Here is a 20,641-nt window from a genome sequence, read left to right on the forward strand (position 1 = left end):
AAATCTCCATCTACATATCAACTAGCGGCCTATAACACCGCTCGAAATAAAAAAGAGTTTGTGCCACTCATTGCAATTTTTTGATCAATTAGGTGTAGGAAGGTATTTCATTAAGTTGAACCAGTGACTGGCGTACGTCCAAGTGCGAGCCACTCCTTTTCGACGAATACATCTTGAATTAGGTCCAATATATAAAATTAATGCAATATAATATTTTATTCTAAAGTTTAGGGGACTATATTTTCAACTTAAATTTGAATAACTATTATACTATTTATACAAAAAAAAAAAAAAACAAATATATGTATATAATAAAATAATGTCAAAAAGAATTGAGTTAAGTTTAGATTAGGTTCTTTGTATTAATTCACACCATATTCATTTGGATAAAAAAAAATGATCCTCTTGGATGTATAATTTAAAAATCGAAGAGGAGTGTATTAAGAGGATATTTTGCCGTGATAATTAGTTAGAATATATCTTAGATATTTAGGGAGTTGTCAGTATAGATTTGATTAACCGTATATTTTATTTATTTACCAGATTTAATTAGATATATATTTTTTCTATTTTTAGGTATTAGTTGATAGTTTGTATCCTATTTAAACGTGTGGTAAACCTGAATGAAGATCATACTTTCGATCCCAATTCTATTTCTATTTCTCATTCTTAACATGGTATCAGAGCACCGATCTTGGTGTTCTTAAATATCAAAATTTCCTTTATGGCGGAATCAACCAAATCTAGCTTCAAAATTTCGGATGTTGATTTAACACATCCGTACTATATTCATCACTCTGATCAGCCAGGATATTCACTTGTTCCAATCAAATTAAATGGAGCAAATTATCAATCCTGGAGTAAATCAGTTATGCATGCTCTTATTGCCAGGAAGAAAATTGGCTTCATTGATGGCACAATTGAGGAACCGTCCCAAGATGCAAATTCAACCGAATTCGAACTCTGGAATCAGTGCAACAGTATGATAATATCTTGGTTAACTCATTCCGTTGAAGCAGATATCGCTAAAGGCATTATTCACGCCAAGACAGCTCATCAAGTGTGGGTTGATCTTCACGATCAATTCTCACAAAAGAATGCTCCAGCAATTTTTCAAATACAAAACTCGATAGCAACGATGTCACAAGGAACCATGGCACTGTCAACATATTTCACCAAGCTCAAAGCACTCTGGGATGAACTGGAAGCATACCGCACACCATTTACCTGTAATCAACGTCAAATACATATTGATCAACGCGAAGAAGACAAGTTGATGCAATTGCTCATGGGGCTCAATCAGTCTTATAAAACGGTGAGATCTAACATATTGATGATGTCTCCATTACCTAATGTGAGGCAAGCCTATTCATTACTTGTACAAGAAAAGATGCAGCGTCAGGTAACTTCCGAACCTACTGAGAAAATCTCGATTGCATCAGCAGTGCAAAAGAAAACAATATATTCAAAATTCGCCAAGGACAAATTGTGTGAACACTGCAATAAAAGTGGTCATACAATTAATGAGTGTCGAATTCTTAAGTTTCACTGTAAGTTTTGTGATAGAAGGGGCCATACAGAAGATCGGTGTCGACAGAAAAATAATTCTGGAAGGACAAGACAAGACAATCAACACAATAACCGTGGATATCGATCATCTGCAAATATGGCCGATGTTTCACAGTTGAATATAGAAGAACAGTCACCTAATTCCATTCCAAATTTTTCTTCTGAGCAATTACGACAGATAGCACAAGCCTTATCTGCAATCAATCATCACCCTTCTGGTAATTCTGACAATCACATCAATGTTGCAGGTTTGTTTCCCATATCTACATTATCTATTAACTCTGCGAGTTCTAATTCATGGATTCTCGATAGTGGAGCTACGGATCATATAGTATCAAAATCTTCTGTCATGACTGAACCAAAGGCTGCCATCATGTCTACAATAAATTTGCCTAATGGAGAGACAGCACGTGTGTCACATACTGGCAATATTTCCCTTAGCCCTAACCTTAAATTAAACAACGTTCTATGTGTGCCTTCATTCAATTTAAACCTAATGTCGATCAGCAAACATACCAATAACTTGAAATGTTATGTCACCTTCTATCTTGATTCTTGTGTTATGCAGGACTTGGCTACGGGAAAGATGATTGGCTCGGGTAAACAATTTGGAGGTCTCTATCATATTTCTTCATCTCCAATCAAGTCTTCAGCTCATCAAGTATCTCAGTCATCTGATTTGTGGCATTTACGCCTAGGTCATCCTTCCTTTTCTCGTTTTAAATTTCTTGCTGATCAATTGCATCTTAATAATGCGAGTTATTCTCATAATTGTAGTATCTGCCCGTTAGCAAAACAAACTAGGTTGTCTTTCCCAAGAAGTTCAATAACAACCCATTCTGCTTTTGTTCTGATACATTGTGATGTTTGGGGACCACATAAAATTCCTACCCATTCTGGTTTGCGTTTTTTTCTCACTATTGTTGATGATTTTACTCGATGTACTTGGGTTTTTTTAATGCAACATAAGTCAGAAGTACATCATTTGTTAATGAACTTTGTTAAATTCGTTCAAACTCAATTTCATACTACTATCAAGATAGTTCGATCAGACAATGGGACTGAGTTCCTATCTTTGCAACCATTCTTTACTTCTTGTGGTATTGAATTTCAGCGCACTTGTGTCTATACTCCACAACAAAATGAAGTCGTAGAACGCAAGCATCGCCATATCCAAAATGTAGCTAGGTCTCTTCTTTTTCAGTCACAGGTTCCACTTAATTTTTGGGGAGAGTGCATTTTAACGGCTGTTTATCTTATAAATAGAATGCCATCACCATTATTATCTAACAAGACACCCTTTGAAGCACTCTACAAACGACCACCTACATTTCATCATCTTAAAGTTTTTGGTTGTAAATGTTATGCAACTATAGTACATCCTAAGCAAAAATTTGAACCTAGGGCAACTCCTTGTGTTTTCGTAGGATATCCTTGTGGTCATAAAGGTTACAAGTTGTATGACATGCAATCTCACACATTCTTTATCAGCCGTGATGTCAAATTTTGTGAAGATGATTTTCCTTTTTCATCAGCTTCACAAACTTCGACATTAGCTCCTTCGACTCCTGTTGTACCACTTCATGATCCATCCTACTCAAACATCCATCCTCCACCTTCTATTCCTTCACCTCCTACTCCTCCTTCACCTCCTATTCCTTCACCTCCTACTTCTTCTTCACCTCCTATCCCTTCACCTACTACTCCGTCGTCTCCTCCACCCTCTCCAGATTCGTCCACTAATTCCAATCCTATCCCACCTGATACATCAGCTCCACTTCGACGTTCTACTCGTACTAAACAGCCTCCAGCTTGGCATAAGGATTATGAGATGTCTTCTGGAGCCAATCATTTAACCTCTAGCTCAAGTCCCGGCACTGGCACCAGGTATCCCCTTCATCATTACCTTTCATTCTCTCGTTTTTCTTCTACTCAACGTGCTTTTCTAGCTCTTATTACATCCCAGACAGAACCTAAAACCTATGACGAGGCAGTTGGCGACCCGTTATGGCAGCAGGCTATGAATGATGAAATTGCAGCTTTGGAACGTAATCATACATGGTCTCTCGCTCCTCTACCACTTGGTCATAAAGCTATTGGTTGTCGTTGGGTGTACAAAATTAAATACAACTCTGATGGTTCTGTTGAACGTTATAAAGCTCGACTAGTAGCAAAGGGGTACACTCAGGTTGAAGGTATTGAGTACACAGAAACATTTTCCCCTACAGCGAAACTTACTAGACTTCGTTGCTTACTCACTGTTGCTGCTGCTCGAAAATGGTTCACCCATCAGTTGGATGTTCAAAATGCCTTTCTCCATGGTAATCTAGACGAGGAAGTTTATATGTCTTTACCACCAGGTCTTCGCCGACAGGGGGAGAATACAGTATGTCGGCTCCATAAATCTCTTTATGGATTAAAACAGGCTTCTCGCAATTGGTTCTCCATATTTTCTACAACTATACAAAATGCAGGCTACACTCAGTCCAAAGCAGATTACTCTTTGTTTACTAAGAGTAAAGGTACTTCTTTCACTGCAGTTCTAATCTATGTTGATGATATTCTGTTGACAGGCAATGATCTCGAAGAAATTCAATATCTCAAGACTAGTTTACACCAGAAATTTCTTATCAAAGATTTAGGAAATTTGAAATATTTTCTAGGCATTGAATTTTCTCGATCTAGAAAAGGAATTTTTATGTCTCAAAGGAAGTATGCTCTAGACATCCTTCAAGACACAGGTCTTACAGGAGCACGTCCAGACAAATTTCCTATGGAGCAAAATCTGAAACTTTCTTTAACTGAAGAAGAGAAGTTGAATGATCCAAGTAAATACAGACGGTTGATTGGCAGATTAATATATTTGACCGTCACTAGGCCTGACATAGCTTATTCAGTTCGTATGCTTAGCCAATTTATGCATGAACCAAGAAAACCACATTGGGAGGCAGCTCTTCGAGTTCTGAGGTACATCAAAGGCACTCCTGGTCAAGGACTTCTACTGCCATCTGAAAACAATTTAAGATTACAGGCATATTGCGATTCTGACTGGGTGGTTGTCGAACTTCCAGACGATCTATTTCTGGGTTCTGCATTTTCCTCGGAAATTCAATTATTTCTTGGAAGTCTAAAAAGCAGACTAATGTGTCCAGATCATCAGCAGAAGCCGAGTATCGAGCTATGGCAAATACTTGTTTAGAGTTAACTTGGTTAAGATACATTCTTCAAGACTTGAATGTTCCACTGTCCGAACCAGCATTATTATATTGTGATAATCAAGATGCATTACATATAGCAGCCAATCCAGTTTTTCATGAACGTACGAAACACATTGAAATAGATTGTCATATAGTTCGAGAAAAATTACAAGCTGGAATCATCAAACCGTGTTATGTTTCGACCAAAATGCAATTGGCAGATGTTTTTACTAAAGCTTTGAGAAGACAGCAATTTGACTTTTTGAAGGACAAGTTGGGTGTGATCGACATACACTCTCCAACTTGAGGGGGAGTATTAAGAGGATATTTTGCCGTGATAATTAGTTAGAATATATCTTAGATATTTAGGGAGTTGTTAGTATAGATTTTATTAACAGTATATTTTATTTATTTACCAGATTTAATTAGATATATATTTTTTCTATTTTTAGGTATTAGTTGATAGTTTGTATCCTATTTAAACGTGTGGTAAACCTGAATGAAGATCATACTTTCGATCCCAATTCTATTTCTATTTCTCATTCTTAACAGAGTGATTATAAATTTAAGGGGTGACTTTGTATTGTGCGTCCGAATGCAATGATTGATGCAAAAATTATTGGAAGAATTTATATTTAATATTGAAGAGTGAAGCCAAATATATGACATAATTATTAGGTGCAAAAAATTTATATAAAATATTTCACAACGACACTATGACTTATACGTTCATTATAGGTTATTAAAACAATATGGGGAAAATTAAATAACGTGAGTTTTAAATAAAACTAGAAAATAAAGCATTGCCCTTATCTAACCGAAGGGCTATGGAAGAAAAACAACATGAGTGCATTTACACTAACTTTAGTCTCATGTTTGCCACCGTGATATTGTCTGGTTTAGTCTTGGGTAAAAGTAGGACACTCCTGTACGGATGTACAGAGGTGTCTTACGTTTACTTGAAATATAAGAGTAGCACGTGACTTGAGTATTTTAAGAAAGACTAAGTACCTTATTATTGGGGTCAGGAAATGCAATCATATACAATCATGTTTGGGACATATCATTTCATAAAACCCTATTTCATGGCCTTAAACTCTTCTTTTCAGTTTGAGCTAAAATTGGATGTTTAGTATTTCTCTGCACACGACCCACGTATGCACACATGGACCCACTAGGCGAGCGTATACGTACTCTTGGGCCTGCCTTTCAGCTAGCTCACACTCGTACTGCCAGAGCCATAGAGGGAAAGGAGCCCACATAGTATTATGGTGTACAGAATATCGTATCATAACATTATGGCAGACATAAATGTCGTAACATACGCGTCCATACTAATCATGACAAGGAAGTATCCCGATGCGTATGACACATAAAAATGCATGAGGTCTCTGTAGCTTCAAATCATATAATATGTAGATCGTGCATTCGCTCTTTCATAAACGTTTTCAAGAATACATTATTGACATATCAACATTTCACCGTCTAAAAAATAAACATGCTAACATGGTGTGCACAATATCATAGCATAACATAAGTCATAAGACATCATCATGTAGTCTTGACATTACACAAGTCATAACACTATATAACATAATTTACATCATAGCAATCATAAAATACGACACATGGAGGGGTCACAGAGAACGTGCCATTTTTTATGGTTGTACATTTTCAGCCGTCTGACATCGTGATCTTGACATGCTCATGAGAAGCCTTGAGGGAAATCCAAGCCTCCTATTTATTTTTCGTTTGTCTTCATGACTTCATTGGACCTTAGGTGAGGTTTGTCTTCGTCAACCGAATACAACTTGTGCGGAATTCAAGCTTGCTCAGGCCTACGTGTGCATGTTCAATCTTCTGCAACCGAACCGACTTGCCTCTATACTAGTTCAAGTTATTCGGCTCGACCTTGCCTCTACTTGAGGCCAAGGTCTCTCACGTGCAACGTCACGTCTCAATTCTCATCTTGGTTCCCAATTGACATGGCCATCATGTTTTGACGTCATCCCAAGTCCGGAATGTTATCGATTAACTTAGCTCGCTCGATCATGCTCATCGAGAACAGACCCATATGTCGCTCACATGATCGAGACATCCCGAGCATCCATCCATCAAGTTATATCAAGGCGTTGGATCATCATGTGTCCATGTTAGTTCATTTATAAAATCCATTATGGATGGCAAGTGCATAATCCAACGTCTGACACATACACAATGGCACAATTTTGGCCCACCAATGTCATGCGGCACTGTCTTGGAATACCCATTTCAAGGGAAGTCGTCGGAGACACTCGTCTATGACACATGAATATGTCATAAGGTAGCTCACTTAGCCACAAGGCCCAGAGATGGTGGAGAGTTGACACCACGCCTCCTCCTAAGGTACATTTTGAGACATTTTTTGGTATGGTAGTTGTAGACATGATTTTGGAGAAATGGACATACTGTCTCATGAAGAGTTCGTCCTATGTCCAATTGACACCAAATTTGATGAGTTTTCAAATTTTATATGAACAAACTTGACTTCAGAATCGCATGCCCAAATTCCCTTTTTGAGGTTAAGGCCTGGGGCCCTACCCGACCCTTCAACAAGTCTATCAATGACACTCTGTCAACATTGTTGCCTCTGTCTTGCCTATGCACATTTCTATGGTGGGTTAGATGATGCACCATCCTCCTCGGTCGCATCATGGCATTCGTCTTTTTTTGCCCTTTACGTGGCTGGTTGGACATCACTATTATGTTGTCACCTTGTCTTGTCTATACGTGAGGATCACAACCTACTCTCTTTATAGTATGATTCAATTCATCCAACCATGCCAACATCATTCAATTCATCCAACCATGCCAACAGTAGAACCACTTATATAGCTGGCCTGCGTCGAAGTTACAAGATAATCCTAAAGCTAGTTCAAAACCGCTCCTTAAATTTCAATTTCACCTATGTAAACCCACGTCATCAAGTTACGGCATGATATACAATTTAATTCATCCAACGGTGTCAACTAATTCAACTTTTAGCCAAAAGGTAACTTAGATGGACCAAAATGAGGTCATACTCACTCAATTGCTCCCGAAAATATAAAAACTACTTTGAAATGGTCCAAAACAATAAGAACAAGTTTGAAATGTTCGAATAACTCAAATATGAGCCAAATATGTCGGCTACGTTGAAATAGAGTCACTGAAACTGAGCTCAGCCAACGTTAGAAGGCACGTGAGTTAGAATATTGATTTGGTTTGGTTTATGGGGTGACTATGGAGCAGGATGTCGCAAGGGTTGCCGAACCAGGTTCGGTTGCAGGTAAATTTGGGTGTGCGGGTCACTAAATGCCTATGGGCTGATGGCGCGTGTGCATGGGCTTCGGTCATACGCGCGGACTGAAGCCGAATGGAATTGGCCGACAAGGTTCAATCTATGGGGAGTTCTCGACGTCATCATCTATGGGATTCCATAATAATCTCCTCATTTTCTTTCTTCCCTTCTCTGTCTTTACAAGTTTGACAGTAATCTCCTCGTTGTTTCTTAATTTATTTTTTATGATCACTACATCACATACCTCTAAAGGAACTTTCATTCTCGTAATTCTATAACAACTCGAGTTATTTTCTCCCTCGTCTCTTCCTTTCGTTCTCACGTGGTATCTCAGGGTATTTCTCTCTTATCTCTTCCTTTCCTTTCGTTCCCATGTGGCTTCTTCTACTTTGTGGTTTTGCCACTTTACTTTAACAAAGATGATGTCTCTGATGCGTATAGCTTTCACCTCATGGGCCAAGATTTTTTTCTGGCTTTTAGTCATAACTCAATTCCTCATCTACCTGTAGCGGTTCATAACCTGTCACGTTGCTTTGATCAGTTATATACTTGCGGCGTATCGACATATTAAATACGTTGTGCACTGATGAGAGGGATGGTAATAGGGATAGTATGTACGCCATTGTTTTGATGAAGCATGGGCTCTACATGCCTTTACATTTGAACCTTAAGATGCCTTTCATTAGGACCACCTTCAAGAATACTATGTTGTCCATTTAAAATCCTAAGCTCCTACTGATGGTGTTAATCTAACACATGTGGAAGCAATTTGGATCTTAGGCACTTTTAGAACATCAATTATTGTAAATAACTAGCATGTTCATAAGTATTAAAACTTGATGAGTTTAAATACTAACCTTTTGTCGTTCAAACTTCTTTTGCCTCACGAACCGGTTTCGAACCACCACTAGTGTCTTCTCCACTATCCTCCGGCCTTAGAACGGGATTGTGGAATCTGGTGAGTGACTAAACTTGGGAGGGATTTTGTATATGTGAAGAGAGTGTTTGTGAGAGGTTTTTCTCAAGGTTTTTCACCAAGATGAAGAAGACCTTCCATGTATCATGATCACTCTATTTAAAGAGTCATGTTTGCATGTTCATGCAAATTTGAGATCACCAAATTTTGACACTTAAAATTTCACTCAAATATTTGGGATTATGTGGCAAGCATGCATGTTTGAGTTAACCAAATTTTGACACTCAAAATTCCACTCAAACTTGTGGGGTTTATTTGGCAAACATGCAAGTTTGGTTAAACCAAATTTTTACACCTCAAAATTCCACTAACATGGATTTTTTCATTAGATGAAAGTCAACATTTTGACTTTCTTCATTTTAATTCAACAATTAATTTGAATAATGAATTTCAAATTAAAGTAACATTAAATGATTAATTAAACTATTTAATTAATATTTAATATTAATTCAAATGCCAATCCCAATCAATTCCGACACATAATTGATTAAGATATTTAAATCTTATTTAAATATCTCAGATTCTCTCTTTTTGTTTAATTCGTAAATAAAACAAAATTGCGGTTAAATATATCGTATATATGTAACGCATATTCCCTAATTTGAATTCGAACACTTCAAACTCACTCGTCACACTGTTCTATGGTTTAGTCCGATATGAGCTAACAGAGGGACCTAATGGACCTATAGATCATGGGCTCCAACGATCCAAGATTAACTGGTTAAACTCATTAACTTGGTTAACCAACATTCGTTAACTACTAGGACACTCCACTATAGCCTAGTAGTTGCACTCCCCTCACTATAGATATATTTCTGTCCATCTGATATAACCATGATTAGTAAGTCGATCCTTCACAGGTTGTTCGTAACTAGAGCTGGGTCAATTTACCATTTTACCCCTGAAGTTACTTCTTGTTCCTTATGTCTCACTGATCCACTAATGAACAATTGGTTTGTGGTCCAACTAGTAAACCGAATTCCTCTCATGCCAATGAGAGGGTGGGGCTCCTTGTTCAAGACTTGGAGTCAGTGCTTAAGGGAACTACCTTTCTTCTATCCCTAAAAGTGGGTAGGAGTGAATTCCGTCTTGCACCCCATGTCCCCAGCCATTCACCCAGTCTTACCCCTGAAATGGGAGGCCTGTTGAGTCGGCGAATTAGAGCCACTCTCACCTATACAAATCTAAGGATAATTCCGAATAAACAGGAGTTCATGGTTAGCTCAGGATTAAAACCGGTTATCGAATGAAAAGAAAATCAGTCTCAACAGTAAACGACATTATAAAGTGAGAGTGGTTTTCTTCATGGTCCGATCTTATGCAATACTCATTGCATAGGACGCCCCCACTCACATGTCTCCACATGTACAATTTAGTGATCACATTGTTTATATCATATACAAAAGTGGGCCGCATCCATAGTGTCCCCAGAATAAGGTACTCAGCCTTATCCTTATACTATAGATCATTTTGACTATATACTCGAACTTGATCCCCTCTTATGTCTCTACATATAGTTCAAGTAATCATACTATAGCTAGAGTGTTCTTAGTTTATTGGATTTAGATTAATGATCGTAAAGTTCACTTTATTCAATAACAATTTTTACTGAATAAACATCAATAACAACTTTTTTGAAAATAGAATATATCTTTGTTTACAAACTATGAGTTTTAGGACATAAAACCCAACAACTACGCCTCTCATCAGAATAATTTTTCTTTCTACTCTGATTTGTGCGCATTCTCGCCCTTGTCTGTTGTACGACCTATTGGTAGTCTGGACTAACTTGAATCCCAACAACTCTCATTCACCTACCTCGTCCCCAGCAAACTTGGGTTCAAACGGTGTCATCTCAATAGTTGCTTCGAAGATGTTGTTATAAAAGAACTCCATAAGATACAACTTAAATTCTCGAACTACCTGCAAAATCCAACACACAGGCACGCAATATATCTTCCAAGATATGGTTCAAACCCTCCATCTAACCATCGGTTTGTGGATGGATACCAGTAATGAAGTCAACGCAAGTACCCAATGTTATGGAAAACTATGATAAATATTGGGTGCATAGCGTGGGTCTCAATCTGACATTATCAGTACTTGCACTCCATATAGTCTAACAATATCTCTCATGTATAGTTAGCCTAACGGTCAACAACATAGGTAGCCTCTCCAAGTAAAAAGTATATGGACTTGGTAACTTTTTCAACGATCATCTATATCATTGTATATCCTTTCAGAATCTTTGTTGACCCACGTTGAAGTTCATTACTATTTTTCATATTTCCAATATGGAATGCTCAAAGGTTGCAACAACCATACCATCTTTGGTTCCTCATAATCCATCAACCATCACCCCTTAAGGCCATAAATGAGTCTCTTGAGGTCATAAATAACTCCCACTTGTTGATACATCATTAATTTTCTAACAACCTACATTAACTCATGGATCTTACCTAATTACCCTTGAGATCATAACCATATAAAGTTTCATATCATTTAGAGTTCTTTAGGGTCTTGAAAATATCATAGAATTCTTATGGGGTACTTTTGGTCATTTACCAATCCAAATCTTGGTTTAAATCCTCGACACATTCCAATGACCTTGAATATTTTCATAATCCTTCTAAACCATCCCATAAGGAAAAATTTATACTATGCAAAGGTCATTTGGGTCATAAGCCAGTGAGCCATAATTCTAGGGGATTTTGGTCATTTTTTAGCTACCGGCTTTGCCCCCTAACCAAATCCAATGACCATAAAACTTCGTACATAACTTTATCATGTCATTTTAAGCTTTCCATTACAATTTCATGAGGAAAAGAGTCCATTTAGTAGGTTCATGGCTCAGGCGCATCCTTGAAATCAACATTCACGTGGATATAATGCATGAAAAATATCAAATATTTAACCCAACCTTAATTCCAACCCTTCTTTTTTTACGTCATTTAAGATAACTTGATTTCTTCTTTTAACTAGATTAATGGTTTAACTAGTTTTATGTATTACTTGGACTTTCAAGTCACATCCTCTAAACCTTGCTAAATTGGACTTTCAAGTCACATCCTCTAAACCTTGCTAAATGTCCAACACCAGACCCATATACCTATTGGGTTTTATGTCCTAAAACTCATAGTTTGTAAACAAAAAAAACATATTCTATTTTAAATAAAGTTATTATTGTTGTTTATTCAGTAAAGATTGTTATTGAATAAAGTGAACTTCACGATCATTCATCTAAATTCAATAAACTAAGAACACTCTGGCTATAGTATGATTACTTGAACTATATGTAGAGACATAAGAGTGGATCAAGTTCAAGTATATAGTCAAAATGATCTATAGTATAAGGATAAGGTTGAGTACCTTATTCTCGGAACACAATGGATGCGGCCCACTTTTGTATATGATATAAACAATGTGATCACTAAATTGTACATGTGGAGACATGTGAGTGGGGGCGTCCTATGCAATGAGTATTGCATAAGATCGGACCATGAAGAAAACCACTCTCACTTTATAATGTCGTTTACTGTTGAGACTGATTTTCTTTTCATTCGATAACCTAGGTAACTCGGTTTTAATCCTGAGCTAACCATGAACTCCTGTTTATTCGAAATTATCCTTAGATTTGCATGGGTGAGAGTGACTCTAATTCGCTGACTCAATAGGCCTCCCATTTCAGGGATAAGACTAGGTGAATGGCTGGGGACGTGGGGTGCAAGATGGAATTCGCTCCTACCCACTTTTAGGGGATAGAAGAGAGGTAGTTCCCTTAAGCACTGACTCCAGGTCTTGAACAAGGGGACCCACCCTCTCATTGGCCTGAGAGGGATTCGGTTTACTGGTTGGACCACAAACCAATTGTTCATTAGAGGATCAGTGAGACATAAGGAACAAGAAGTAACTTTAGGGGTAAAACGGTAAATTGACCCAGCTCTAGTTACGAACAACCTGTGAAGGATCGACTTACTAATCATGGTTATGTCAAATGGACAGAAATATATCTATAGTGAGGGAAGTGCAACTACTAGGCTTTAGTGGAGTGTTCTAGTAGTTAACGAATGTGGTTAACAAGGTTAATGAGTTTAACCGGCTAATCTTGGATCGTTGGAGCCCATGATCTATAGGTCCATTAGGTCTCTCTGCTAGCTCATATCGGACTAAACCATAGAACAGTGTGACGAGTGAGTTCGAAGTGTTCGAATTCAAATTAGGGAATATGCAGTACATATATACGATATATTTAAACGCATTTTTGTTTTATTTGCGAAATAAACAAAAAGAGAGAATCTAAGATATTTAAATAAGATTTAAATATCTTAATAATCTATGTGTAGGAATTGATTGGGATTGACATTTGAATTAATATTAAATATTAATTAAATAGTTTAATTAACCCTTTAATGTTACTTTAATTTGAAATTCATTATTCAAATTAATTGTTGAATTAAAATGAAGAAAGTCAAAATGTCGACTTCATTTAATGAAAAAATCCATGTTAGAGAAATTTTGAGGTGTCAAAATTTGGTTTAACCAAACTTGCATGATTGCCAAATAAACCCCACAAGTTTGAGTGGAATTTTGAGTGTCAAAATTTGGTTAACTCAAACATGCATGCTTGCCACATCATCCCAAACATTTGAGTGGAATTTTAAGTGTCAAAATTTGGTTAACTCAAACATGCATGCTTGCCACATCATCCCAAACATTTGAGTGGAATTTTAAGTGTCAAAATTTGGTGATCTCAAATTTGCATGAACATGCAAAGATGACTCTTTAAATAGAGTGATCATGGTACATGGAAGGTCTTCTTCTTTTTGGTGAAAAACCTTGAGAAAAAACCTCTCAACACTCTCTTCATATATACAAAATTCCTCCCAAGTTTAGTCACTCACCGAATTCCACAATCCCATTCTAAGGGCGGAGGATAGTGGAGAAGACACTAGTGGTGGTTCGAAACCGATTCGTGAGGAAAAAGAAGTTTAAACTACAAAAGGTTAGTATCTAAACTCATTAAGTTTTAATACTTATGAACATGCTAGTTATTTACTATAATTGATGTTCTAAAAGTTCCTAACATCCAAATTGCTTCCGCATGTGTTATATTAACACCATCAATACGTATATATCCTCACAAACTCATTTTAAAACATTCCTATGGTAGAAAGAGGGTACAGATAATTGGTATTGCAGAGGCATAGTGGATATCATTACATGTAATAGAATTTGGGATACTAAATCCAACTTCAAATAAAGGGTCTTGGAACCTTAACTACGACAATACCTTTGAAACATCTTGAAATGTGTTATTTTTCTAAATAAAAAAAATATTTAGATTGAGCAATGAAATATATTGGTGTAAGGGTATACGGAAGATTGCCATGGAACTTTTAGTTGATTTAGAGACAAATTCTACCATTGTAATTATGGCGATCCTTCACCCAAATCATTCTTAAATTTAAGACATATCCTGAAAGTCTCGTATTATAGTCTATCTCCATAAAATTTCTATAACACTTTGACCATGATCGTAACACCTCATTGATACTTTTAAATCACCTTAGAGGCTCTGAAAATGCAACCTTGATGTCTTTTCAACCCATAATTGTCATCATACTATTATATAGACATTATTCTCATATTCTCTAGTAGAGTTTAGGTGGCATCTCCGTAGTTGGCCCCATAATGTAAGTGTTGGGTTATGGAGCATGCTGCTTATTTATAGCTCATTCTACGGTTCTACGTAGTAAAGCTATATGTGGTAAATGACATATAATGCAAATGGTCATATATAGTGAAAAACGATATATAATAAAAGGCTATGGATGATTATATATGATAAAGTTATAGTAAACTGAACCATATATATACAATCTTAGTAGTGCTTTTAAAATGTACTTTCTGCCTTCTCAAATGTTGGAATTGAGAAGTTTGATGGATCCGATTTCGATTTTTGGACGATGCAGATTGAAGATTATCTGTACCAGAAAGATCTTCACGAACCCCTATAGGAGGTGAATTCGGATACCATGAACACAGAGCGGTAGAAGCTCAAGGATCGGCAGGCCTTAGGGTTGATCCGGTTGACGCTATCAAAAAATGCGGCATTCAACATCATCAAGGAGAAGACAGTATCAGATCTGTTGAAGGTACTGTTGAGTATGTACCAAAAAACGTCGACTATGAACAAGGTGTATTTTATGCGGAGATTGTTCAATTTACAAATATGTGACGGTGAATCTATTGCTGATCATATAAATGAATTTAATATGATTGTAAGTCAACTGAGATCGATGGAAATTAATTTTGAATATGAAATTAAAGCATCGGTTTGATGTCATCTTTACCGAAATTGTGGGAAATTAAATCAAAGGTGAAATTAAAGCATTGAAAGTATTCCCATATAGTACAAACAAATCACAACTAATTCTATAATATTTTCAGACCCTCTACAATCGCAGCAAGTTCACGATTAGGAGTTTATTGATGAACCCCTGATCATCTCTATATTACAGCATAAATACCACTTGTGTAAACATATCATAAAAAGAGATATAGTATAGTAATCTAGACATACCTTCACGTAGATGTGTCTTTTCCCATCATCAATTCTCACATGGCAGACTTTTGATTTTGGTTTCTTCATCAAACCTTCAGTATTATTCAATTCTATCGTAATGAGCAACAAATCATCGAGTTTGGTCAAGAATTGAGGGAGATTTATCTACTAAAGTTCCTCAAAACCCCAAAATCGTACCTTACATTCCCAAGCTCAATCTCCTTCTATACTCCCTCTTGGTTCACGAATCCTTCCTGAAAGAGTAAATCGTCCTCTAACGAGTCTATACCAATCAACCACGATCAATTTCATATCCTGCAGAGAGAGAATTTAGAATATGAAACTCTAAAGTCAAACCATAAAAGTCATCTTAAACTCGAAACAGCTACTCTCCCTTCACAAACCGGGCTCAACTACTGTTGGTCGACGGAGATGGGAAAAATTTGTTCGTCTCCACCCTGCTCCAGGGACTTTTCTACCATCAAGCTGATTTTGGATCAATTTAAATTTAACAAAATAATAATAATAATAATAATAATTAAATTTCATTAAAGGGTAACCACCACCTCCTTTAATCAAATTTCATTAAAAGAAAATAATTTAAAAATCTATACGCTTCTTTCAGTACTAAAAAAAAAAAAAGTTTATTTTCAACCAATTTTTCCATGTATTTTAAAAAGGTAAGTTTAATTAATTTTTTTTTCCAAATATAGAATAAATTTGACTTTCCTTTCAATTATGCTATTTTTTTTAATTATTATTTTTTACATAATTAAATAAATTGATGACTATTTAATTTTCAATTTTAAAAATTGTGTTAGCTTTTTTTATCATTTCTTACCATAAAATCCATTTTTCTGGAGAAAGTATTTAAATTCAAATAAGATTTTAAAAAAACATAACATTTTTTTAATGATGTTTTCGAAGAGCATTTTCATTTTCTTAAATAAACATTTAAAATTTTAGTCATATTCTCTTAAATAAACATTTAAAATTTTAGTCATATTCCAAAAATAAAATAAATTAAGGTAACTGAGGTTTGCTCTCTTTCCCAAATTCAAGTTAAATAGATTAGAAATGCTAGGTTTGCTCTATTTCTCAAATTCAAGTTAAATAGATTAGAAATGCTAAATGCTAACAAAATGAGATGGACCTCATAACAGGTAACAGGAAATGACTCCCAGAGATACTTGGAGCAACTTCGAGGGACGGAAGACAAGCGTACTCGAATTTAGCAAAAATCGGCCAAGGCCAACCAAGTAAGTGGTCTATGATAATGTTATATGATGACGACGATGCATGACAACATGACGATGTAAGATAATGAAATTTCTTAATATGACGTTATTCCATATTAAGATTTGATGATTTTCTTAAGTCACAATAGTTAATGTATGGAATATATATTTAAATAGTTATAAAAAATTTCAAATACAATCTAAAAAAAAAAAAATTACAAACAATATAATCAATTCATTGTTTATATAAATCAATACCCCTAATTAATTCATTATTTATATTTATATAAATCATAATAAATAATATTTATATTTGTTTATATAATTAATTATCTTTTTATATTTGTGTAAGGTAAACCGATACTAATTAATGAACAAATTATTATTAATTATAAGCTTTAAATTAATTAATTTTAAATCATTAAATGATATTTTTATTTTAAATTTCAACCTTTCCTATCAAAAACTAAATACTTATACACATTAAATAAACTGAACTTATTTTATTATAAATAATAGTTTAAATAAATATGGTATTATGTCGAAATAATTTAAGGAAACATACCCGTTTTAATTTATATTAATTTTTTGTTTATATTAATTTATAAAAATAAAACAATTTAGTGCATTAACATTATTATCCTAATTTTTTCGATATAAATAAACAAAGAGAAAAAATAATAATAAGATACATATAACCACACTTAATTATTATCAATTATTTTATTTCCACAATGTTTCCAAATCATCGTTACTTAGAATATTTACATCGAGATCGATGTGTAAACGATACAAGGTGGTCGAGAACTAGAAGGAATTGATAGCAATTTTCATCCCAGCTTGGCAGTGGCCGGGGGTGGTGCATATGAAGAAGTTGTGTCCTCTTGAGAGCATGATTTCATCCTTGCCTGAATTGAACACTTTGGCGCCTCTTGGAGCTATGCAGCTTCTATAACCCCCCTCGTCCACTGCCACCCCGTTGTGAACTGTCGGGTTATAGTTGAATCCTACAAAAAAAAAAAAAATGCATGTATTCGTTTAGTTTATTATCAACGATCTAACTGCGAATTCGATCGGATACTATTTGAATATATTTTATACCTGCGAATTCGATTGGATACTATTTGAATATATTTTATACCTGCGAATTCGATCGGATACTATTTGAATATATTTTATACCTGCGAATTCGATCGGATACTATTTGAATATATTTTATACCTGTGAATTCGATCGGATACTATTTGAATATATTTTATACCTGTGAATTCGATCGGATACTATTTGAATATATTTTATACCGCCTTAATGTAACGACCCAGATCCTCTTTGGGCTTTCCCTGTCGGGCTTCCCATCAAGGCTTTAAAACGATAAAATGAGTATGCTGCGGAACTTGTGTTTTGATATAATTTATCTTATCTTCAAGATTTGGTTAGTAGAATATTTTCTCTTTTCTTGGACTTTCAATCCCACTTTTGTTTTTCATTCTTAACATAGTATCAAAGCATCATTCTTAACAGATACGATTACTCAAGTAAAACATCAGTAATTATTCAACTATCAAAACGAGAGTTGAAAGCTCACTTAATATGTCACCGGCTCTAAACACCTTCCCATTAGGCCATCCTTCCGTGCCCATGTTCCATCCGTTCGAGTCGCCAACAACAAAAGTTGTAGCAGCATCGCCATGTTCGAAGCTAAGCAGCAGCAGCAACGCCATTGCAACAGCCACCGTGCTCATCGAAACCGCTCCGCTGCTCCCTCGTGTCGAGCCATTCGTTAACTCGAAGTAGCTCTCAAAAAGGATATGGAAAACAATTGTGTTCCATTGAAGCTTGGAAATGATGGTTATAAAGATACGTAAAACATACCAAACTTGCCTTTTTCTTTTCCTTTGTTTCCTGAGAAGTAGTGGGCCCTTTTGCAATTGATTATGTCTCCTCGTTTTGCTATTAAAAGAAAGAGAAACAATCTTCCTCCTTTCTCTCCAGTAACCTCTCATTCCTTCCCTAATTATCTCTCCTCAACCCACTTCAGCCAAAAAAATCACAGTTTGCAAAAAGGAACATAAAAACAATAATTGACGGATTTAATTTGAGGAGCTTTACCCAATTCAGCAGACAAGATTTACGTGGAGACAGATCTGATCAGTAAGATATATATTAAATTTTAATTTTTTTGTCCTTTTTTTTTTTATAAATCACAGCCAATCATGGTTAACTCTTCCTTAAATCATTACAATTGTTTAGTTGAGTTAGAAACTAGAAACTAAATGCTAATAATTTATATGAATTCTAGTAAATCACATTAGATTAATAATATTAGATCAATAAATTTATATGAGTAGACAAATGAATAGATTAAAAATAAAATGGCAAAGAAAATTTGTGAACAAAATTAAAAGGGAGTAAATACAGATAAAGAGAAAAACAAGAAAAGTAAAAGGCAATAGAGTAAATACAGATAAAGAAAAAAATAGGAAAAGAAAATATAGAGGACAAGAAAGCACAGACTCGGTCAACTTTTTTATACAATAAAAACTATATAAAATAAGATTTTTAATAAAAACATAATCATATATATATATAACCTTTCAAAACTTTTAACAATGGACCAATTTTAGTTAGAAAAATAATTTTATAGAGTTCAAACTTGAAACTGATGTCATGGGCTCACATAGGTTGGCTTGGATTTCAAAGGATAGAATCAAACTTTCATTAATGATAACTTCTCGACATCAACCTAAGCTAATCAAGTAAGTGGTCTTACTATCGGCATAGTTATATTTGATGTTGACACGTGCCTCGTGGTTCGGCACGTGTCATATATATTGATATGTGTGAGTTGTTTGTGGATTGATATGCTTATCATATGTTATGTATATATTATAATATGTGAATTACGGTACGATGTGTTCAATGATATGTTTGAGATAGGATATGATAAGGATGCATAAGACGAAATGTGACGATAGGAGTAAGATACGTTCATGAAACGTTAAGGTTAGGTTACATACCGAAGTGCTATGGATATGAGAGATTGATAAAAGAATATGGTTAGGTTATTTGTAGTAAGGGATGTGGGTAGAAAGGGATAGGTTTGTGATAGATTGATAGAATAATAGCGTTAGGATACGTTCATGTGATGATATGACTAAGGTACATTCATGTAACGACATGACTGTGATAGATATAAGACGTTAAGGCTATGATAAGTAAGGGAACGATATGACCACCAAGTGTTTACGCTATGATATGATTATGATACGATATGTGAATGACGGATATATATATATATATAGTCAAATGATATGAAATACGTTATGGTATGAGATATGTGATAAATTGACTTGTTTATTACATGATATATTGTGATTTTAACGACCTAAAATTTTCTACTTAATTTATGGTCGCTACTGTATACGTACCATAAACATTGAATGCGGAAGACTTCATTTAAATTCTATAAAACATCACCTTTATCTTAAAACAGAGTCATGGACTTACGTGTTTCGAAAACATCTTTAAAACAACACAGCAAAAAACTAAATAAAATGAATAAAAGTTTAAGTTAAAAACATCCTAGTCTAGCCTAAGTCTAAGAAAATAAATACCGCTACCCTATGCATGTGCCATGGTCTCGAGTTGCGATGCCGTCGTCAGCCGTATAGGAATGCCTTGCTTTAACCTGAAAAATGTAGTAGCACATGGCTTAAGTATTTAAAGAAATACTCGGTAAGTGACCCCACTATTGGGGCTAAATGCAACAATCACATG

At 35.3% G+C, this 20,641-nt stretch overlaps 1 protein-coding gene across 1 annotated transcript; it reads right to left on the reverse strand.

Annotated features, from left to right (window-relative positions):
* Positions 1–17,665: 17,665 nt before the first annotated feature.
* Positions 17,666–18,600, reverse strand: LOC111437901 (basic blue protein-like). Its single transcript, XM_023075971.1, has 2 exons — positions 18,450–18,600; positions 17,666–17,871 (listed from the first exon to the last, which is right to left on the reverse strand). Exons 1-2 carry the CDS (start codon positions 18,583–18,585, stop codon positions 17,672–17,674), a joined length of 336 nt encoding a protein of 111 aa, XP_022931739.1. The 5' UTR covers positions 18,586–18,600; the 3' UTR covers positions 17,666–17,671.
* Between the last annotated feature and the right edge of the window lie 2,041 nt (positions 18,601–20,641).

Source organism: Cucurbita moschata, unplaced genomic scaffold (genome assembly GCF_002738365.1).
Source record: "Cucurbita moschata cultivar Rifu unplaced genomic scaffold, Cmos_1.0 Cmo_Scf00068, whole genome shotgun sequence".
Lineage (NCBI taxonomy): Eukaryota > Viridiplantae > Streptophyta > Magnoliopsida > Cucurbitales > Cucurbitaceae > Cucurbita > Cucurbita moschata.

Bases quoted from the DNA above. Each gene is read 5' to 3' on its own strand.
- LOC111437901 (XM_023075971.1), bottom strand. From the start codon at position 18,585: ATGGCGTTGCTGCTGCTGCTTAGCTTCGAACATGGCGATGCTGCTACA. The intron at 17,872-18,449 runs GTGAGCTTTCAA...TTTTTTTTGTAG, and splicing joins TAGAGCCGGTGACATATTAA to GATTCAACTATAACCCGACA.